The 23,792-nt window shown below is 40.4% G+C and overlaps 1 protein-coding gene across 2 annotated transcripts in view; it reads left to right on the forward strand.

Annotated features, from left to right (window-relative positions):
- The window catches only part of cgnl1 (cingulin-like 1), a 63,392-nt gene that overhangs the window by 29,404 nt on the left and 10,196 nt on the right, over nt 1–23,792 (forward strand). For both annotated transcript variants that reach the window (XM_036584377.1, XM_036584378.1), the window contains exons 9-14: nt 9,824–10,030; nt 10,540–10,644; nt 10,796–10,948; nt 12,947–13,117; nt 18,616–18,774; nt 19,148–19,237. In XM_036584377.1, coding sequence (XP_036440270.1) covers nt 9,824–10,030; nt 10,540–10,644; nt 10,796–10,948; nt 12,947–13,117; nt 18,616–18,774; nt 19,148–19,237 — 885 coding nt within the window. The remainder of the gene's footprint in view (nt 1–9,823; nt 10,031–10,539; nt 10,645–10,795; nt 10,949–12,946; nt 13,118–18,615; nt 18,775–19,147; nt 19,238–23,792) is intronic.

A 23,792-nucleotide genomic window follows, 5' to 3' on the forward strand; every position in this document is an offset into this window, starting at 1 on the left:
GGTTCTCTGCATGGTGAAATGGGTCTTCAGGTTGACAGAGAATGTATAGGTTCTATATAGGACCAAAACGGGTTTTGCTATTGTTACCATGTCAAGTATGAAACAGTAGAACATCATTTTGGTTCTATATAGATCCCCTTTCAAAAAGGTTCTATATAGAACCATATATAACCCATTCTCCATCAATCTTAAGAACCATTTCACCATGAAAGGAACCCTTTAAGCTTGCAAATGGGTCTTTGGTTGTTTGTAGTTCTATATAGAACCATTGTCTTTACTAAAGAACCCTTGAAGAACCTTCTTTTTAAATTGTGAACATTCTAAAAAACTCTGTTTTAAGTTTTAAGAGGGGAAATTGAACCCAATAACACAGAGCTTGTGAAATGCCTGTAGATGAGTTAGACCAATCAGAGGCAACCAAACCTCCATGTGTTGTGACATCACAACCACAACTTACTGGCAGTTTGACCGTTCAGGGGTTGAGCCTCAAGCCAGAAAAGGTGGATATTCTGGCTTTTTTGCACCAAATAAATCAGGCCTGAATCTCAATTTATAAAAAATAACCGCAATTTAAATTGCAGCCGTAATATCAGTTGGAAAAATCGCAATTAGATATTTTCCTTAAATCGTTCAGCCCTGAAGCCAACTCTGAATGACTCTGTTTACATCTCAGTGATTGAATAATACAGACATACTGAAAGGTTTTCCAGTGAGAAGAATTCGAGTGTAGGATGAACACAGCTGGACAGAGTGCTGAGCTCTAATGCAGCCTAATCCACAGAGAAGTACAGCATATTATAGACCTGTGATTAAAAACACGTTTGCCCTCAGTTCACAGTGGCTTTGAGACACCCCCGCCCCCACCCCCCACCAGATTATATGTTTTTACATTTCAGCTCTGATGATTTGAGAGTGGATTAAAGCAGATTTTTCTTTTTAGAGGTGCTCTGGTGCAACAGCGGTGAGGAACTCGGCCGTGGTTGGAGATTTACTTTAGACAGGTTTATTGTCGCTGTTCTGTGTTTGAGGAAGATTGTAAACTTCGTTGTTGAGGCTCTTGGCTCCGCGTCTGGTTTAGCGGGGGATGGAGTGTTTTCGTACTGACCTGAGAGAAACTTCAGCAGAAGCATTGTGATTTTGATTAAGAGCACCGGCTGATTCCTGCACAGCCTTCAGTGTTTGTAAAGTCCTCACAGCGCTGGTTAGCGCAGCTAAAGATGAAATCATGAGAGCAGCTGGAGAGCCCTTCAGACCCGAGACCAGCACAGAGGCCCTCAGTGCTGCACAGAGACACTTAATGTCCACTCTGCTACTGGTCCTCTTTTTCTTTCACTCATTCATCTCACATGCTTTCATTTGTTGTCTCTCTCTCTCTCTCTCTCTCTCTCTGTATGTCTCTCTGTCTCTCTCCTACTTTTGTTCTTTCTTCCTTTTTCTTTTCTTTCTCTCTCGTTCTTTTTCTTTCTTTTTCTTTTTCTTTCGTTTTCTGTCTTCCCTTTTCTCTCTCTCTCTCTCTCTCTCTCTCTCTCTCTCTCTCTCTCTCTCTCTCATCCCTCAGTTTCTTTCATTCTTTCTCTCCCGCTCCCATTTCTTTTTCTATTCTTGTCTTTCTTTCTTTTTCTCTTTCTCTCTTCTCACACTCTCATTCTTGCTCTCTCCCTCTACCGTTTCTTTCTTTCTTTCTTTCTTACATGAAATTTAATAAAAAATGAAAATATCACTCTCTCTTTACCTCAGAATCAGGAGTGGGAAGGAAAAGCACAATCCTTATAAGCGTATATTAGCTAGGGGCCAGCATATTAGCTTGTGGCCGGTGCATTATTAATGTTAGATGTTGTATTTTTATGATGTTCAATACTCAAATAAGCTGAGAATAGAAACATTAACTCCCAAGTTCCCAGCCCTGGTCCTGGATCCCCCCTGCCCTGCACATTTGAGTGTGTTCCTGCTCTAAAACACCCACTTCAGCTCAGGAAGGACTTGCTAACTAACTGCTTAGTTAGGTCAGCTGTGTTGGGTGTGCAGGATGGGGTGGGGGCTCCAGGACCAGGGTTGGTGGGGAGTGGTGTAAAGCATGATGCGCCACTGGACTCTGGAGCAGTGGAGTGGAGTGATGAATCACACTTCTCTATCTGCCAGTCTGATAGAAGAGTCTAGGTTTAGAGAATGCCAGGAGAACATTACCTGCCTGACTGCACTGTGCCACCTGTAAAGTTTGGTGGAGGAGGGATGATGATATGGGGTTGTTTTTCAGGGGTTGGCCTAGGCCCCTTAGTTCCAGTGAAGGGAAATCTTAATGCTTCAGCACCAAGACATTTTGGACAATTGTACGCTTCCAACTTTGTGGGAACAGTTTGGGCCCTTCTCTGTTCCGGCGTGACTGAGCCCCAGTGCACAAAACAAAGTCCATAAAGTCTTGGCTGGGTGAGTTTGGTGTGGAAGAACTTGACTGACCCTCACAGAGCCCTGACCTCAACCCCATCAAACATCTTTGGGATGAGCTAGAACGGAGATTGTGAGCCAGACCCTCTCGTCCAACATCAGTGTCTGACCTCACAAATACACTTCTGGATGAAATGGGCAAAAATTCCCACAGACTCTCCAAAATCTTATAGAAAGCTTCCCAGAAAAGTGGAAGCTGTTACAGCTGCAAAGGGGGACCAACTCCATATTAATGCCTGTGGATTTAGAATGTGATGTCATAAAGGCTGTTGTGTGTGTAATGTGTAGGTGTCCCAATACTTTTGTCCATGTAGTGTACCTGTTTATGTTTGTGTTTATTTTACCATATGAAAAATGTGCTGAATCGAAGCAGCACTATATAAACACAAAATATAAACACCATTCAATAAATTCATTATTTGACCGTATTGAATTGAGTGTTTGAATAATGAGTAGTGAGCACTCAGTTGGTTGCTCTTGGATGTCCATGGCAGAAATGGTCTCATATTGGAGTGTAAGCAGAGAAAAGGACAGACCGGCCTTCACTGAGACCAACAAAACCTCCTTTCAAGCTTGAAGCGTATTTTAGAATTCCTTGCAGGCCACTCAGTGACCGTGGACGGAAGGTCATACGGCTACATTGTTTGGCACTTTTTAGAGTGTACTTGATTAGAAAATTGGCAAGATAAAAAAGCCTGTAATATCTTTTTTTTTCTGGGTTTTTGATAAGCACTGTTCCGCTGGAGGCTTTCCAGGAAGTGAGTGTGTATTTTGATCCTGTAGTCTACTGTAACCAACGTGACGCATCACTTGACTTCTGACGCAATTGGTTAAAACACCAGTGACCATAGCAACTCTGGGTGCTGACCTGTGCCACATTCCACTTAATGGCGTGAAACCAGCATACTAATTATATTATGTGTAATTTTTAAATATTTAATTGTACTGTACATTTCTCAGTCTCAGTAATGCTAACCGAACTCTTCAGTATATTTAATGCATGCTCACTCACTGGGCTGTTGTTAGAACAAAGTCATTGCATGGTTCAAAGCTCCCTCTAGAAAGTGCTGTGGTCATTGGAGAAATAGCTTGACCAAGCCTGCTAACCTAGCTAACAACAAATGGAAGCTAAAAGCCAGCATTTGACATCGACTTCATTTGTATAAGACTAGTTGACAAGTTGGTGGCTATTTACTTTCATTGTTAGCAGCATTAGCATTTTGACTGAACTATTCAGTGACATTTGGCTGGGATGTAGACACACATTAACAGACTCCTTACCTGTCTTGACCTCTTGACCTATGTAGGTCAGGGAGGCAAGGCTGTAGTAAATTGGGGAGCTTGGTTAATAATCTGTCTCCATACTGTGTGATTAATTTTTTTTGCAGCTCACTCCCTGTTAGACACAGCGAGAAAGCAAGTGAGACTGGACTAGGGGCTACATGACCATAAAGACAGCAGTCATAAAGCTCTACTTCTAATGAGTAGCAAATGCACTTGTCCTGAAAAAAGCAGAATGTTAACTACACACAGAGGACATGGAGTCGAACCTATGTCCCATATATGTTTTACCTATATATGTGCAACTCCTTATATATGATATGTTCCATATGTATTACATACACTGATCGGGCACTTCATTAAGTACTCCTCCTTATCTCTACACTCATTGTCCATTTTATCAGCTCCACTGATCATATACTCTCTGCATACTTTGTTAGCCCCCTTTTGCGCTGTTCTTCAATGGGCAGGACCCCCACAGGACCACCACAGAGCAGGTATTATTTGAATGGTGGATCATTCTCAGCACTGCAGTGACACTGATGTGGTGGTGGAGTGTTAGTGTGTGTTGCGCTGGTCTGAGTGGATCAGCCACAGCAGTGCTGCTGGAGTTTTTAAACACTGTACCCACTCACTGTCCACTCTATTAGACACTTTAACCTTGATGGTCAACCTTGTAGAGACAGTAGCTCATTTGTAGCTGCACAGTGTGTGTTGGTCATCCTCTAGTCCTTCATCAGTGGTCACAGGACGCTGCCCACAGGACGCTGTTGGCTGGATATTTTTGGTTGGTGGACTATTCTCAGTCCAGCAGTGACACTGAGGTGTTAAAAAACTCCAGCAGCACTGCTGTGTCTGATCCACTCAGACCAGCGCAACACACACTAACACAACACCACCACGTCAGTGTTACTGCAGTGCTGAGAATGATCCACCACCCAAATAGTACCTGCTCTGTGGTGGTCCTGACCACTGAAGAACAGGGTAAAGGGGGGCTAACAAAGTATGCAGAGAAACAGATGGACTACAGTCTGTAACAGTAGAACTACAGAGTGCTCCTATATGATAAGTGGAGCTGATAAAATGAACAAAATGTGTAGAAACAAGGAATTCTACTGTAGTAATGATGATGATGATGATGATGATAATAATAATAATGATAAAAGGTGTATAATAACATAATCCGTATGTATTTTATTTATAAGGTACTGTCAAAGTTTTAAAAATTGGAGAAAATTCTATTTAAAAGGCAGTTTATCTCTTTACATTTAAATATTAGTGTAGGTCTGTATGTATCTCCATGTAATAATAACCCCCTGCCAGATGACGTTTTGTTGATTTTCTAAGTAAAAATAAGTTAACACGTCCTCTACAGAGAGAACTGGTACTCTGAAGTTCAACTTAGTATGTCCTCGTCTGACCGGCGGCTAATCAGTGGGCCTGTAATGTGCGTTTCACTCCATTAGTGCAGAGGTATTCCAGATACTGTCAGTGCAGATTGCTTTTCCAGTGTCTGAGCATTACCTGCTCTGTGTGTGTGTGTGTGTGTCTGTGTGTCTGTGTGTTTTGGTGTAGTCTCTGCTGTTGGATCAGCTCCGGTCTAACAGGTGTGTATAATGAAGTGTTAATGAGGCTTGTTGCCTTGTAAACTTCCTACAGAGGAATTCCGACCCGGAGTAGCTTCGAGCTTCTCTATTTTTCATAGTGAGCTTTTGACATATGAACCATAAACAAACCTGCAGCCCAGCCCGTTTTGTGGTGGTGGTTGGTTTTTTTTTTTTTTTTTTTCCTAGGAGCTGCCGGAACCTGCTTTAGGGCTAAAACACAGTGTGCCAGTTACTCTGACCCAGAATAAGCTCAAGTCTAGACTAAACACATTTTCCAGCAGTGTTTTGTCATTAGCTCTGCAATTTAGCTCAAGACTAGGCTCAATCCATGCCCAGTAAGCTGGCCCTAGGGGTCAGAAATGCGCTGTATAGCTTTTAAAATACACAAGCTTAAACAGTATAGCCCTTAAAATTAAAGGCTAAAGCCATATAATGCTTTAAATAGAAGGCTTAAACAGTATTGCTCTTAAAATGACTAAACAGTATAGCTCTTAAAATAAAATGCTAAAACAATAAAGCTCTTAAAATAAAAGGCTAAAACAGTATAGTACTTAAAAGACTAAACAGTGTAGCTGTTAGTCAAATGGCTAAACAGTATAGCACTTAAAATGAAAGGCTAAAACAGTAAAGCACTTAAAAGCCTAAAACAGTATAGCTCTTACAATAAAATGGCTAAAACAGTATAGCACTTAAAATGAAAGGCTAAACAATATAGGCCTAAAATAAAAGCCTAACACAGCGTCTGTTAGCTGATGTAACAGATCTGCCGGTTGGCGCTTTCCTCCGAGCGCGCTCGGCTGTCCAATGATGTTGCGTGAGTGGCAGCTCGAAAAGAAGCGGTGGCTGGCTTCACAGGTCTCGGAGGAAGCCTGTGTTAGCCTCGCCCTCCTAGCGCTGATAGCATCGCGTGATTGGTGGAGTCCTAACTAGCAGGTGGAATTGGAGACGACTAAATTGGGGAGAAAATCGGGTAAAAATTAAAAGCCTAACACAGTATAGCCCTTAACGATTAAAAAAACTATAACAGTATAGCTCTTAACAAAAAGGTTAAAACAGTTTAGCACTTAAAATCAAAGGCTAAACAGTATAGCTCTCATGATAAAAAGCTGACACAGTATAGCTCTTAAAACAAAAGGCTAAAACAGTACAGCTGTTAAGATATATAGGCTAAAAAAGCTCCAGCTCTTAAAATTAAAAAGGTGAAAACACTTTTTTTCTAAAAAATCTTTTATGGTTACATAGATCAGCTAAACTGAGTTGAGACTTATTTGTTGCTTATTTGGATGTATGTGTACTTTATTGTTCAACTTTTTATAATAACAGTAATAGCCTAATGTGAAAAGCATGTTATATGTATATATTAGGAAGGTTGTTAGTTTTAATAGTGCTTAAGTTCAAATATCATTGGAGCTGTCAGGTGAGAAGCTTCTGATAACAGTGAGGTTTTCCTTCCTCTCTCTTGATGGCCAAACCTGTTGTTTGACATGACTGCGTAGCTGGCGTTCTACCGGCTCTTCCAGTTTAAGACAAACCTTGCTGTGTGTAAGCTTCCCGATGTCATCGGCAGGATGCGAGCGGCTTCTCGCTTGACAGCCATCACTACATCTAAGATTTCTCTGTTTGTTTAGCACAGCGCTCCATAAAGGGGTCCAAGTGTTGCTAAATGTCTGTTTTGCCTCATTTTGTGGCGTTGTATTGTCTGTGGGGTTTACGCAAAGTCACTAGGAAGCTTCCAGAACACGTCGCACACACAGCAAAACCGTGAAAAGTGCCATGGCCAGTTCTTCCATTCAGTAAAGCTGGCATGGAGAGGTCAGAGTGAACCCAAGGGCACTGCAGCCAAATCCTGCCTTACAAATCCACACAGCCACCAGCGGAGCTCAGCCTAATTAGAGAGTTTGATCATGTTTACAGACAAATGCTCAACAAGCAGTAGTTCTCAAGCTTAAAGGGACCAAGAACACTTTTAAATGTGGCAGGTGCGGGGCCATTGAGGACCTGTAGTGGTCATGCCCAGCTGACTCTAAATGGACAGGACCGATTATCTGGACTGGAGCCCTCAGTTAAATCTCCTGGCTCTGTTAGTGGTTGATGGTGCTTTTGTGCAGGCCAGTGTTGTTTAAAGCCGGGGCCTCAGGAGGCCTGTGAGTTTTCCTTTTTTATCTCCGCTCACTAAGGCCTTCAGTTAAATTCAACTTCAAACACTTACACAGTGTGTTAAATGGAGTGCTGCTTCAGTAATCCTTGCACTACTGAAGTTGTCCTTCAGTGACCATTTCAACACTTTATTATTATGTTATTTACATTAGGCTAGTAGCAATGTTGGGGTAACACTGAACACAGTAACACCTTACAGTAATGTGATCATTTGTGCTGTAATGAAGTTCAAAATTCCTGTAATCAGATTACAGTTACTGCTTAAAGAGAGCTGTGTTATTTGAGTTGCTCATATGTCTCTAACAGAGCAATATTATTTATGCGCCGTGTGTTTAACCACTTAAAATCCCAGGCTTGTTACATATTAAGGCTTATTATTCAGTAACTACAGGGACTTTAAAACTGCTTGCGCTATTCTTAGGTTATAGAAGTGTGTAATAAAACTTTGGCCTTGTAGCTCTTAAAATAAAAAGGCTAAAACACTAGTGGCCGGTTTTCCAGATCCAGATTAAGGCTAATAGCCTAAAAAGAATTTCGAATGGTGGTTCAACTTTGTCATGATCGTTTAGTCCAAGTCTTGGCTTATTCCATGCCTGGGAAACTGTGGCCGGTTGCACCAGCTCTGCGTAAGTTCAAACGTAGACTAGTTGTAATGTAAGTGTTTGCTAAGTGTAGGCTTATGCATTACTGAATCCAAAAGTTGCACCACACAAACTATTTTTTAATGCTGAGCTAAGTAGTTACTAAACATTTACACACCCCTCAGCAGGTGTAATTTTGGGGGAAACGGTCAGAAACCACATAGATGGCACAAAAAATACCAAAACCTGAACTAAGCTAAAACTTCTACTATAACTTCTACTACACTATATGCTGTGATTTTGCTTACAGCTCTAATCATTGCTCTGGTTTAAACTCCGAACATGAAGCTAAACACCCACACCTCCAGCTCAGTGAGACACAAATGGCCCAGCTGCTGTTGTGTCGGTTAGCCAGAAACCGTCATTTACAGCGCTGCATATTTGGTTGTCTCACTGTAACATTAAAGAATAAACACACACGGTGTATATAAACGAGTAGTTTTATTCAGTTTAACCTGCACACGTTGTTCTCTTCTATGCTGGATAGTTTTTCTGTGGAGAAGTCCGAGCCAAGTGCTGCTGCGTTTCCATGGCAGCGGGTTTACTGACTGATACTGATTGGTAAGGCGACGTACGCATTAATTAGTTGTTACTAGTTAAGACACGACTTACGGATTTGTGGTGTCACCAAATTTAGTAAAAGGATAGTTTGAAACTAAACAATGTCAACTAAGAACATAGTAAACACTTTACGCTCAAACTGAAGTATAAACCTACGCTAATCTGGTACGACCCAGTCCTGGTCCTGTAACTCTCAAAACCAAAAAGGCTTAAACTGTATCTCTTTAGAAATGTGTTTTATGGTTACATGGACCAGCTAAACTAAGTTGAGAGGATTTGTGTGTGGCTTATTTGCCTGTGTGTGTACTTTATTGCTCACTTACTAATAATAACAATAACCTCCTCTGAAAAGCACCTTTTATGTATTAGGGCCGGTAGTTTAGACCCCTGATATAGAAGAAATTTGAGACGGCTTCATATCATTAACTGGCGTGCAAATGATATTTGAATATATTTTTAATATATTTACATCTGATGGGTATATTTGCTTCACCCACCAGACACTGTGACTGGTTACAGAACATCAGCTATACAAAATCAGCTTGGATGGAAGTTCATGATGCTAAATCGTAAATAAATATTTAAAAAGAAAACTAAATGAATAAACAAATATCTAAAAAGGACTACTGCTGCTTTCCTCTTGTACTTTCTAGTTGGTACATGTGTGTTTTTTAGAGAGTAATTTGGAAGTAAAGTAATGAGCAGAGAAATTACTTTCCCAGAAGTAATAAGTAATAAGTAATGTAATCCCATTACAAAGTAATTAGTGATTTTTAGAGTAACTACCCCCGACACCGGCTATTAGAAAATTCCAAAATAATGGTCACTGAGCGTGTTACATTGTGCTTTAGCTTTCTAATGTTAGCTAACTGCTAACCCAGATGCATTTCAGTGATGTAAGGTCCACACTTTTTTTTTCCGTTTAGTGTCCAATCTGAAACGATGCTATGCTGCAACATTACAGGCTCTACATAGTAAGTTTAGTAGAGTATAATGTAATAATGTAGTGCCTGTTGTGCGTCAGGCCTACTTTAAGTTCTAAGAACCATTGTGATGTAGAGAACCGCAAGTCAATATATTTTAGGGTTATTAATTAACCGCACTCTCTTTTTCTTTGTGTATGTGTGTGTTCAGAGTAATGCAGTGGTGTGTAAGGAGAAGGCGGAGGTGGACGCAGCCCGGGGGGCAGCGGAGGGCCAGGTGGGCCGTCTGTCTCAGGAAGCGGAGCGGCTGAAGAAAAGAGCGCAGGAGCTGGAGAACGAGGTAGCCAAACTGAACCGCATTATCGATGAAGCCAAGCTGCAGGAGAGCAGACTGGGAGAGAGAGCCAGCCGCCTGGAGGTGAGACAAAAACTCCCATACAGTAAAGAAGACATTCATGCCAGTGAGCAACGCCAGCCTCAATGCATGCACTAACATCAGACTTTAGCATCGGACGCAGTCATGTTATCTGTGAATCCTTAAAGGCATAAATGGCAGGGTGAAACATACTGAATATCAGTGACATTAGAATCATGCAAAATTGTTTTTATATTACTCTAAACTGTAATGATTGACCGTTCATTTGACCTACAACTATTTAACCACCCAGTCCGGTTGACGTAATGTAAAATGCTGTTCCTGCTGACCATCTGTAGCAGACCTTTTGGAGTGGGAGGTGTTGAAAAGCCATTAAATGTTGTGCTGTTCCTGGCTGTCAGGAAGCAAATGGATCATTGCATAATATGGGCCCTCATATAGACCCCTTAGGATTCAAGAGGTTAAATGTTGTTGTCTACATGCTGTATGGATGCATGAATTGCTATAATTATGTGATAAAAAATTGTATGTGTGTATATGTGTGGCTGCAGAAAGAGAAGAAGCAACTGGAGGAGTCGCTTGCCGAGGTCAGAGAAGAAGAAGAAGAAATGAGCCGGGCAAACCGAGCCCTGACCGCACGCCTGGAGGACGTACAGGTCAGACACACTTCTGTAAAGGATCATAACACAAACATACACGGCACCAAAGGGTCTGGCAAAAGAATACTGGATCCAGCCTCTTTCATTTTCTTTCTAAAAAGATGTTGAATTGTTTGAATTGAAGTGTTTATTTTGTTTTTCTACGCAGAGAAATCTGACCAAGATGACGCAGGAGCACAGAGAGCTGGAGGAGCGATTAAAGGAGGAGAGGAGCCAGAAGGAGAAGTTCAAAAGCACAAAGAACGAGATTGAGGAGGAGAGGAGGTTGCTGGACCGGACTGTGGAGAAACTCCAGAGGGAGGTGAGTTTTATGGCAGACTGATTCGGTCTGATGCAGAGTATCTCAATTGACTGTTTTCAAAGCGATGATTGATATTAAAGCACTACGTCCAAACCTGCGGTGTGAATGCCAGTGGTAGTAAATTAGTTTGTAGGCTAAGAGAGATAAAGACATGAAAGTTTGTTAAAAGATGTTCTGTACAAGCATGTGTTTCCTGCTCAGCATCCGTTGTCGCAACAAATAGCTCTAGTTTTAGCATTAGCTCATCTCTAGGTGTAGCTTCTGTCTGAAGCCTCCTCTTTGTTAGATATGAAAACCTCATGCTTTAAAGCAGCACTATGTTTGATTTTTCTGGTCAGAAAGTCAAAAACAAGGTCCAGCTCAATGTTCAGGTCTTAAAAACGAAATTAACATTGTACTGAAGAAGATATGATGACAATAGTAGATAATTTACTCTGAATACACGTCCTTTTGACTGAGTTCTCTTTGTATACTCTTTCAGCAAACTAGCAGTAATCCGATTCATCCACTTGATGAATAGGTCTGAAGTACAACCCATGTTACAAAAAGTACCTCTGCACATTGCTTGCAGTTACACATTTCCACCAGAGAGGTCTCCAAATCCCCAAAACTTACCTAATGTAGCTTTAACTTCCCTGCGCTAGAAGATTTTCCCTGACGTGATTAATGTAAACATGGTTTGCTCTGAATTTTGTTCTCAAATGTACATGTTTACACTGAACATGTTTCTAAAGTTTCCCTTGTGCCACTGAGCTTTTTATTCTGTTGGTACAAGCGCTTCAGTGGTGGGTAGCTTGAGCTGTAAGTTTAACAAACATAGCAACAGTAACTAAGGGAGGCAGGACTTCCTCAGAATTTTGCAAACGCTGAAATGCTTCGCACTATAACAAAAACAAAAATACTCCAGTGCCATTGAAGTTATTCCAGGTAGTGTTTGCCCAGCCCAGTGCAGGATGCCTTTATGCCTCAGTTTCAGTGAATAGAAAACAATGCATATGAGAATTAAAGCAAGGTTTCTCAACCACTGGGCCAAGGACCACAAGTAGGCCACGAAGCACCCTTTGGTGGTCCTTGTAGCTGTACTGAGTGGGGGCAGTGGTCTATAGTGGGCCTGTGGTGGCACTTTATCATAAAAATGAGTGAAAAAATAATTGACTTTTTAACAACATTAATACAGTAACAACATTAATAACAGTAGTAATAGGTTCTAGAAACACCTGACCTTTCAGTTGTCCACTCAAATATTTGTCCAGACAGATATTCTGCTAATATTTCACTGATACACATCATATATTCCAAGAGTAGGCCCCCACATATTACTGTGTTTCCCAAAAATGACATTTTTAAACAAAAACGTTGAATTTTGTTTTTTAGTGGGCCTTCATGCTTTCTAGCGATAAACAGGTGGGCCTTGAGGTGGAAAAGACTGAGAACCTCTGAGTTAAAGCACAGCACTTTGATCGATGGATCGATCGATGAATAAATAAATTGATAAACAAATAAATGTAATGTACACAATTTTCTACCCAAAATGAGACCGAACATCTTAGACATGATTGGTGTCCGGTTTGCTTCTGCAGTTTTGCACAGGAGCTACAGTATAGCTAACAAATAATGGAAGCTTAGCATCGTGAAACTACATGCCTACATCATCACACACTTGCCTCAAACCACATTGTCTACATAATCCTTAATAAACTTGCTTTTGTGGTTTCTGACACTGTATGACATCCTGTTAGTAACAAAATTAGATTTTTTCCCAGACTAGTGCTTTCAAGTTTCAGTCTGTGTGAAGGTTAAGAGTTCTTGTTTTCCACACAGGTCCAGCTGAATCAGAGTAGGCACGACTGTTAGTGATTATGAAGCTGAATGTGTTCTGTGTGCTCTGACTATAGTGGTTCTTTGTAAAAGGACGCACAGCGTGTTTTTTATGGCTATTAACCTCTGTGTGTGTGTGCGTGCGTGCGTGCGTGTGTGTGTGTGTGTGTGTGTGTGTAGATGAGTGAGATCGTGGAGGCGTCTCAGAGCTCCACGCAGGAGCTGCAGGAGCAGATAGACGCGTATAAGGAGAAGAACAGGAGGGAGCTGGCCGAGCTCCAGAAGCAGCTGAGAGACGGAGGAGTGGAGCTGGAGAAATCTCGCCTCACCGCCAAATCCCTGCAGGAGGAGGTGGGTGGAACAGCAATATCAGCTACACAGTCATCGTACACTGCCCAGTTTACCTATAAACAAACTCTGTACCAGGTGTTTTTCCAAAACGTCCTGGTGTAATTGTTGTTTTATTGACTTTTTGGACCAGAAAAACCAGCCACAGGCATGTCTAGAGATGTTTATACATTCAGAAGCCTACCTGCATTTTATAATAGTTTATTGAAGTTGCAGAGACAGCCTGTTGGGTTAACAGTTCTGGTCAAAGATTCCAGTTTCGTGTGTGTGTGTGTGTGTGTGTGTGTGTGTGTGTGTGTGTGTGTGTGTTAGAGCTGCATACATTTACATTTACGGCATTTGGCAGACGCTCTTATCCAAAGCAACTTACCGTTTGATCATTTGTCACAGAGGTAGGCGAAAGTAGTGTTAGGAGTCTTGCCCAAGGACTCTTATTGGTATAGTGTAGGGTATTTACCCAGGCAGGGGAATGAACCCCAGTCTACAGCATGAAAGGCAGAGGTGTTACCCACTACACTATACCAACCAATATATTGTGTAACAAACAATATATTGTGCAGCCCTCAGTGCACGTATGCGGAGACATATATATATATATATATATATATATATATATATATATATATATATATATATATATATATATATATATATATGGCTATATATATATATATATATAGCCCTTGTGGTCATATCTGGACACGGGGTAGTCTTGTGAGACTGGACATGATCTTGTGACAAGTGTCTGGGGAAAACTAGACAATCTGTGATGTACGCGGGTGCTTTATAGGACTTACAGGGCCATTTCTATTGGTCTCTTCATTAAGAAATATTTACATAATGTACGGGGCAGGTAGAATTTTCAAATTAAAAAAAAAAAAGAAAAAGGAGCTGAGATGTTACGTGTTTCCTTATGCCAGCGATGCCAGGTTCCCAGACATGGATCAGGCCTTATCTGGGACTAAATTTCTCTTATTCAAACTCTTTTTAGTTTAGTCTTACGCTGTTGTTAGGTCAGGAAAACTGGCCCATAGTATATTTTTAATGATTTAATTATTTGTGTAATAAAACTGGACATTTAAGTACCCGTTGACATTGGTTTAAGCAGTTTTTTTTTTGAAAATCCAGTCAAGACTGCTCTGAAACACGACATAAAACTGAGCCACATTCCAGAAAAGAGCAGAGGAGTTCATTGGTGCAGCTTTTGAATATAAACACTCAGAAACGTGTCATGTGACACAACTCATACTTTACATAACTGGGATGCTTTCGTGGTTGTACCTTCCTTCCTTTCCTCTTCTGCTCTCTTGCTCTGCACCCAGATGAATAGCCGTCTGCCCAGTGTTCAGTACAGCCGAGGCGATTTTATTATCTGCTCTGTCTCTTTTTTTTTAAAGGGCGGCTCTCACCCCTTCAATTTATACGCTCAACAAACCCGGCGACCCTTGACCTCTGCTGATGAGATGCAGAGAGGCTTCCTGAGCCTGTCACCACTGTGGCATGTAGGGAATGTTATTGTTTGATATGGGAATTGTGCGAGTCATTTGAACGAGTGTGAGCGTGGTGCATGTAGGTCAGTGGTGCCCAGCCCCCGCCCTCTTTAAGACCGAAGTGGAGAGAGAACTGAGCCTGCTTTACATGCTCAGCTACTCGGCTTAGATAGGCCTCCATTCTCATCTGGCTATTGAGCACTACACCTGTATCCAATATGCATGTGATGTCTTACACTAAAAGTAAGAAATGACACCTGCTTACCTTGTGTTTCTTCCAAAAAGAGTATTAACAGGGAGTTTGTTCTCCCTTTATTACCTTGGAACTTTATTACAGCTTCTATTCTTTTCAGGAGACACTTTCAGTTTCTCAAAGAAATCTGCAGGGATATTTTTCCACACCTTCAAAGTTCAGACTTTGGGTGGTTGCGTTTTCTGCTTCTCACCATCCAAATAATCCCAAACACATTCTGTGATGTTGAGGGCTCCGAGGTGGACAGTCTTCTGAATACCAGCTACTTTTTTTGCCAATACTTTTTGAGGACACAGCTGTAACTCAGTGGTTTTAAGATTGGAAGTGTTGAAGTGGCAGAAGAGTGCACAAAACTATAAAATGGACAAATTAACTCCACACATTCAAAGGATAGATTTAAAGTGTTGGAGACTTCTGTGTAATTTTCTGTTAAATATGTTCAAAAAGATTGAAAAATTTAACTAAACTTTGCTGCAGTGCCAAGCTCTACTCTTCTGGGAAGGCTTTGCACTAGATGTTGGACTGCCACTGATGAGATTTAGACGGTAAAAATGCAGCATTTTCTTGTCCAAGAGTGATCATGACACCAAAACCTTCATTATCCCAGTAGCAGCTAATACTGAAGACACCACGTTTCTTTTACGATACCGATATTGATGTTGAAATCTGAGTATCGACAAGGCTTGCCACAATAGTATATAACTTCAGTTGGTTATTTGATTGGTTGGAGTTAAACCCTAGGGTACATTTGGTCTTTTTTGGTGCTTATTTACGTGAGACAGTCACTTATGCGACATCTCATTACTTTCAGAGATCCAAGGCTACTCAGATGTCATTATTTGACATGTAAATGCTAACACAGTGGTCTCCAGCCCTGGTCCTGGAGATCTACCTTCCTGCAGAGCCTAGTTCCAATCACAATTTGCCCCACTGCTCCACCTAGTCAGCCTCTTTCCAAGTTCCTGATTGGCTGGATCAGATGTCGTCATCATCATCATCGTTAACCGCTTAGTCCAGCTAGGGTCGCAGTAGCAGTTGGGAGAGCAGAGAATCCCAGACGAATCAGATGTGGATCAGATGTATTAGAGTTAAGTAAGAGGCAGGGTAGCTGGTTGGATACAGGTTGGAACTAAACTCTGCAGGAAGGTAGCTCTCCAGGACCAGGATTGGAGACCACTGTGCTGATGAATTCAGTCATTGTTTTGATCAAAAATTTACTTAGCATCTAAATTTTTAGAATTTTTGTAAAATCTAAACAGCTGTCGGCTCAACAGTTGTTAGACTAGAGTTATCAGTGTCTGTGAGCTGGAAATACAGGGTGATTCAAAAAGATTCATCCAATTTCAAAATTATTTATTTCACTTGTAAATCATTACAGAACAAAGCAGTGAACTGTAAATGGTTTAAATGAGCATAAACTTTATTATGTAATTTTACAAGTGCTCAGTATGAACCTCCTCCAGCTGTACGAACAACATCAACGCCATAGTCAAACTCATCCCATACTGGATTGATCATGTCGGGTGTCACTGCACTCACGGCTCTTTCAGTGTAATTTCAGAGATCATCCAGTGACTCTACTAATTAGATGGAGTGTCTAGACACTTTAGGAAGTGTAGTGTATGTGCTTTGTGAGGGAAAGTAGAGTCTAGAGAGAGAGAGAGAGAGAGAGAGAGCGAGAGAGAGAACAATAAACAGACGAAAAGAAAGATATGAAGAGAAGAAACGTTATGTTCAGGCCCTTCCCCTGCACAGCTGTGTGTGTGTAGGAAGAGGAGGATGTGTGTGTTACTCAGAGAGGAGAGTCTGCATGTTAACCTGCTGACCCACCCGGAATTCTCTCTAGCACACATGGTTTGCTTTTGTGCCTGGTCAGAGTGTAATAATGAAATGTGTATTATTTACAGTTGTATCTAGAAGTTTGGGTGAAAATAAGTTAAAACATCCTCTACAGAGAACACACTCCTTCATATTCGAATGCAGAATTACTGTTTATTTGCTGATCTGAGTTTTAAGATTGGAAGGATGGACAGGTTGAAGTGGCACAAGGGTGCACAAAAGTAAAAAAAATGGATAAATAAACTACGTAGATTCAAAGGATAGATTGAAAGTGTTGGAGACTTTTGTGTGATTTTCTGTTAAATATGTTCAAACAATTAAAAAAATTTGAACTTAATGGCCATTTTGACTGGACATTAAATAAACAAAAGGTGTTTTTTTTCTTTAACTTTTGCACAGTAGTGTATATGTAATAATGTATTCATATTAATTAAGTATCTATATGTAATGACATTTTCTACCCTAACTTAACCTTAACCTCAGCGGCTAAACAGAAATGTTTTTCCTTTCAGTTTAAAAAAAAAATTAAACATGGTTTCTCAGTTGTTCCTACAGCTGCTTCCTCAAGTCTGAGATGATACTTGCCTCAACACACCCTTTATCACACACTCACTCTACACATAACGCACTGATACACACAGGCATTTGTCATTGTCTGTTCTCATTGTGTTTCTTATCACTCTATCATATGTTACTATAATCACAGTTACACATGGAGAAAAGGGTGTGAAAAAACCTGTTCATCTCTCTCACACACACACACACACACACACACACACACACACACACACACACACACACACACACACAGACATACTTCCTTTAATGCCACATTTGAGGTCTTTGTCATGGGGAGATGTTTCATGTTTGCCGGTCATTCTTGACAAAAGCAGCATCTTGTGGCCGAGTGTGTAACTGCAGATCCTGAGCTGGTAGGAATGTGTGTTATTGCGCAATAGTGATAAAAACACAGTACAGCCTGTAGAACATTGTAACCAGGAAAGTTATTGGTGGAAAAAAAGGATGAATGAAGCATCAATGACTTTGATATGAAGCATTTGTCTGTTTCTTGTAGCTTTAACACAAGAAATGTTTGAATAGTTATTAGTGGTGTTAATCTCTGACCTCAAAGCAATTCATTTACATGCAAGAATTTCAGATTGAGTTATTAATTCAAGCAATAAGCCTCGAGAGGTCGTGGTGTTTTTTTTCTTGGTTAAGGTCAAGGCTAAAAAACCCCTTACCTTACATACCCACTTTGGCTAAGGCCAGAACCCCCTAAAATCACAGTGGTGCACAAATTGCTGCTAAAAGGCTATTGTTGCCAAGTAACCTTGACCTACTGAGGCACACTTTTTGGTGAAGATATCATTCTGTAGCCGTGTTTACTACAGAGACATTTATCTTATAGGTAGTTTTTGCTCACCAAATTATAAAATAATGATAGTTTCCACTAGCGTCTATATGTGATTTCCTGTGTTGTGTTAGCATCAAGTCGGGTGGTGCCACACATCTGTTTTCCCACGCTGTCTTTAATACCATTTATGGCAAATCTAGAAGGGCCAGATTCATTCAGTAAATACTGAAGTACGCAAATTTGATTGAAGGAACTGTTTACACAGTAGAGGCATATAGACGATAAAAACAATACACCATCTTCATTATTATTATTTTTTTGTTCAAATTATATAGGAGAATTATTTCTGCCAAAAAATCAATGCATACTTTATTGAATATTATTATAATTGATTATAATTGATTCTAACGTTACAATATCAGTGAATAATGTAGAGTAGTTTATTATAGTTAGAGCCGTTTTTCTAGGGAGGAATAAAAGCAGCCGTGTTTTAATCTGTATGGAAAATGTTTATAGGTTTAATTGAATGATGATGATCGTGTGTGTGTTTGTTTGTGTGCAGCTGGCTCAGCTGGAAGAGGACCTGCGGCAGTGTAAGAGAGAGAAAGATGAAGCGGAGCAGAGAGCGAAGGCTCTGGAGCAGAAGGTCTTTGAGCTGGAGGTGGACGCAGACACCAAAGTCCAGAGCAACGACAAATCCAGACAGATCAAACTCCTGGAGGTACTGGAGATCTTCAGTATAGTCTGTCTGTAATAAGCCCTTCTCTGTTTTCTCAATCACCTTATCTGCCCACCTCAGCATCAACTCTATGAATCCTACTCTTGGCTTTATCTTTTGACATTTGTTAGGCATCTGCGGCTAATAACTGGAAAGAAAATCTGCAAAGCTATATCTGATATGGAACTAAACATGACTTGAAACTGACTTCAGTCTCTGATGTAATTAGCACATGGTTGCTTTGAGAGTTGAGCTTTATGTTCACCTCTAAACTAAAGCGGTTACCTCACTAACTGGAGAACCTGGTTGATAGTTTTGCTCCCTGATGATGATCATTACGATGATGCTAAAGAACGGGTCTGCTGCTGTCCTGCAGGATCGTATCTCTCAGCTGGAGATGGACCTGGACGAGGAGAGGCAGAATGGGGACCTGCTGATGGACAGAATAGACCGAAGCAGAGAGCAGGTCAGTGTTTCTTCAGTGTAAGCGGAATGGGCTTTTTAGTGCGTCGCTCCAGTGTTTTATAAACAACCCATTGTCTTCTGTTATAAATGAGATTTTGTTTGTTTTAAGTATACGGAACCCTATCAAAATGATTGTCTGTGGTAAGCGATGGTACAATACAAAACCAGGAAAATATCACCGATAGCACACTGATAAATAGTGATGTTTGGTTGGGGTGTAGCTGAGATTCGAACGTGAAATCTTAGACAGTTGTGTTCATGGGGACCCAGTATGAGTCGCTCCTTATTTAAATATATTACAGGAACACAGGCTGGCCGCTAAATTAGAAACCCCACTCTCGTAGCTCCACCATGCTGATGTGCATTTAGTTTATGCACATTTGCATATATTTTGAATATTCAAATTTAACTGTCTCACATTAATAAGATGAAACAACACAGTTTCTTTTAGTTGTTTGTATATATCGCTGCTGTCGGAACAAAACCTCATATCTCCAAAGTGGTAACTTTACAGGAGAAGGAAAAACGTACTTTACTTTTAATGTAAGCAAATGGAACCAGACTTTTTTCCAAGTCATTTTGGGTTGTTTCTTTTGGTCCATTCATCATGAAATTTACACACAATATAAAGGGCAACAGGCATTTTCAGATTATGTCAAAAACTGAAAAACGACAAAAATGGAGATACAAGGTTTTATTCCGACAGCAGCGATATATAGATATATATTGTTACAATAAGTTTGGTGCTATATAGAACCCTTTTCAAAAAAGTTCTTTACAGAACCATATAAAACACATTCTCCATCAATCTGAAGAACCCTTTCACAATGCAAAGAACCCTTTAATCATGCAAAGGGTTCTTTGAGTGTTCATGGTTCTACGTAGAACTATTTTCTTTACTAAAGAACCCTTAAAGGACCATCATTTTTCAGTGTGACTCAAGCAATGACTGTCTTTCCCCCTCACCTGCTGTGTGGAGACGGTTTTAAAATGCGAATGTTGAGGCCTCAGAGTTAATTCATGCTCTGTAGCCGTGATGTGGATGAAGGGATTTTGCATTGTAAGAGGATCTTGCGTAATCGTTCGCTTTGGCAGGCTGCCCCGCATGTAACTGTGCCCGTCCAGTTTTCATGCATCAATTAAAAGCTCTTTCTAATGTGCTGCCTCAGCCAAAATACACCAGCTGCCAAGCTTCTCAGGTTAGCAGAGCGCCCTGCCTTCACTCTCCCTTCATTTCAGAGAGAGTGAAGGGGAAGATTCTGGAATCCCACAGCAATCTCGCAGACGAGAGGAGAGTTTGGCACATAAACTTCAGATAAAGTTTGTTTCTGGGAGGTTAAACTTGGACTGTGTTTAGTTAAGAAGGAAAGTTAAAGCTCGTTGCCTTTATGAGAGTAGAAAGTCAGAATTGGCATAAAATTTTTTGACGAGTGTGATGTCAGTGGCCAGGACACATGACCAAGACTGTCTAAGACATTACACCTCATTAGAGACATTGCAAACAATAAATGTGTACACTTGCGTTGATTCCAGAGAAATGGTGGCACAGGGGTCTCTGTTCTCTTATAGGAGCTGGGTGACGTCACAGCTGTCCTGTAGAGGGGGGAGCAAGGCCGAAGTAAAACCTGTAAAGAGAAAAAAAAGAGTTAATGTACTCACCAGTATAAAAATGAGAAATGGCCATGTAAATATTGTTGACGTAGCATATGCACGTTACAGGTTATAGCCAGTGTTGTATTGTCACCCCTGTAATCTGTATTGGTGTGTTCCAGCCTCAGTTAGGGCAGGGCTTAGACTATAAAGGGCGGGGCCTGACTATAGGGGATACCTGGGGGAGTGAAAAGGGTAGGCTGAGGGAGCCATAGTGAGTGGTCTGTTTGGCCCCAGACATATTTAGTCGCTTCAGACTGATGTTTAGACTGTGAGCACAAGTGGCTGCTGGATGTTAGCTGAGGAGCTAATGGAGTCACCTTAAAAACTAGTTTTGTTTTTAAACCTTGAACACTGCTGTAAATATGTAAATATCCTTTTTCGGCGATTGACACTTAATAAATTATTAAGATCACTTGAACCTATCTGTGTGCGACTTCACTTGACGGGGAACACAAGGCTTCTTTCCTGCTCATAGCCTCACACTACTGGTGACACCGTGTCCCACTACATATGGTGACGACGGTGCACTACAACACCGAGGACTTTCTCTCGCCAAAGTCTAATAAAATACACAATATAAAATACACAATACACAGAATAATCTACAAGTAACATGGACGCACACAGGGGTTTAATATGCAGGTATGTTGATTTTACTTGAATCAGATATGTGTGTCATTTTTACAAGTAGTTTAATGCACAATTACTGCTTATTTGCTAAATTTAACATATTATGGGGGGAAAAACATTAAATGTGGCTTGTGCAAAAGTTATGCAATATATTTCATGTATCAGAAAATATAACATTTACTTGAATCCATTTAATTCAGTTCAGTGCATCCATTTTTTTCAGCCTGTTGTGTTTATGCTTTTAAAACAAGCTGTTTTTGTGTTCCGTTTCATTCCGTCACGTGGTGAAAGGGGCATGTTTACACATTAAACTCTGGCCCTGTTTCAGCTCCCTCGCTTTCCTTGCTTATTGTTTTTAAAGAAGCTCTTTTTTCCCATGACATAATCAGGTTCAGCGGTACAATTGCACCTGTAGAGCCGTATTTAGATGGGCCGTATCTGGACCAGAGCCGAACTAATGATGAATAGATGAGGGCATGCAGTAGCATAGAGGGTATTATTGTTTATTTATTTATTTATTGTCAGGAATTAGGGAATTAGAGCCAACAGTAACAACACAGTGGTGCTCTGAGAGGTCATGTGAGTTTCTGTGGAAACTGTGCAATGCTGCAAGGGTTCAGGGGGAAGTACATTAAGGGGCATCAGGATGGGTACACCTGCGCCTCATGGCACCAGGTGCAGGGACGAGCATCTAAATGACAGTAATGCTTGCTCTTTCTCTCTCTCTCTCTCTCTCTCTCTCTCTCTCTCTCTCTCTCTCTCTCTCTCTCTCTCTCTCTGATTATTTTCTTGTGTGTGTGCTCTGCTGCTGAATCGGCACCCTGCAGCGCAGACGGGCACACACACCCCATCGCTCACCGCCGTGCTGCGTTGTCACACACTAATTGGCATAAAATATCATCCTCCATTACAGCCTCATACCAGCATCCTGCCATTTTCTCATCTTCCCACTATCCATCTCTTTCTCTCCTCTATGCCAGTTTCCAAAGTTTTCTTTATATGATTCTTACATTTTTTTATCCCTTATTACTATAACGACCCTCTCCGCTTTTAATTTACTTTAACCCTTAGATGCCTAGAGTTGTTATTAGTGTTTATTTGTCAGTAATACTTTATTGTGGGGTGACATTTGTAACTTTTATAAAGCCTCATTCTAACAAGAAGAGGTGTTAAAAAAGCTGCTTGCATCAATTTTGATGCCATTTCACTCCAGAAAGTGTTAAGACAACTGATGCTTGTTGGAATCAGGCGTTATAAATGTTTATGTACAGTTGAGTGTAAAATATTGAGCAACCCAGTCAAATGACATGTTTTCACATCCTCTACAGAGAACACACCCACTTATTTTTAGTTCACAATAGGTGGGCAATGTGGCAAAATGTCATATCATGATACTTCAAGAACTTTTTTTATAATACATGATATGTCATGATATTTGCTTCTTCTGATGGCTCATACGTTTAAACATAAATCCACATTTTACAAATACCATCAAAAACTACGAATTCACTTATTTGTATTAAACATATAACACACTGTGCTGCGCTAAATCCAGTAAAACTAGACTATATAGAATAAAAAAAGACTAATTTTGCTCTCTTTGTAATCAAACTTTTTATAAGCCCTGAAGATATCCATGATATGCTCAGAAAATCATTTGTGACATTGAGATGTAATTTATCACAATAATGACAAATATTGTCATATTGCCCAGCCCCATAATTTATATTAATTTGCTGAGTTTAACATATTGGAAAAGTTAAAGCATAAAAAATAAAATGTGCCATAACTTTTACACAGGACAGATTTCATGTTCTATTTATTTCAACCAATATGTTAAATTCAGTAAATAAATAGTAATTGTGCAGTAAAATGTGCAGAAGTGTGTTCCCTGTAGAGAACGTGTTCACTTATTTACACTTAGAAAATCAACAAAACATCATTTGACTTCGGGCGTGCAAACTTTTGCATACGACTATGTGTATGTCAGTTGTCTTGAAAGGCTGCATGTGTCATGTAGATTTACGAACGCTGCCCTACACGACATTTTTTTTATACATTTTTCTATACGTGCAGTTTACATTGCATATTTTTATATAATTGCATAACTTCATAGATACACCGCAAACCTCACTTACATTATTCAGTTTACATGCTGTATCGGCATGTCAGGCTTCTTTGTTTTCATGCTGAATATCGCATTACACTAATCTTTTGTTATTTTGTCTTTAATGGGGGCTTCTAAGGGTTAAAGGGTCTGACGTGTTTGACAA

Source organism: Colossoma macropomum, unplaced genomic scaffold (genome assembly GCF_904425465.1).
Source record: "Colossoma macropomum unplaced genomic scaffold, Colossoma_macropomum, whole genome shotgun sequence".
In the NCBI taxonomy this organism is placed as follows: Eukaryota; Metazoa; Chordata; class Actinopteri; order Characiformes; family Serrasalmidae; genus Colossoma; species Colossoma macropomum.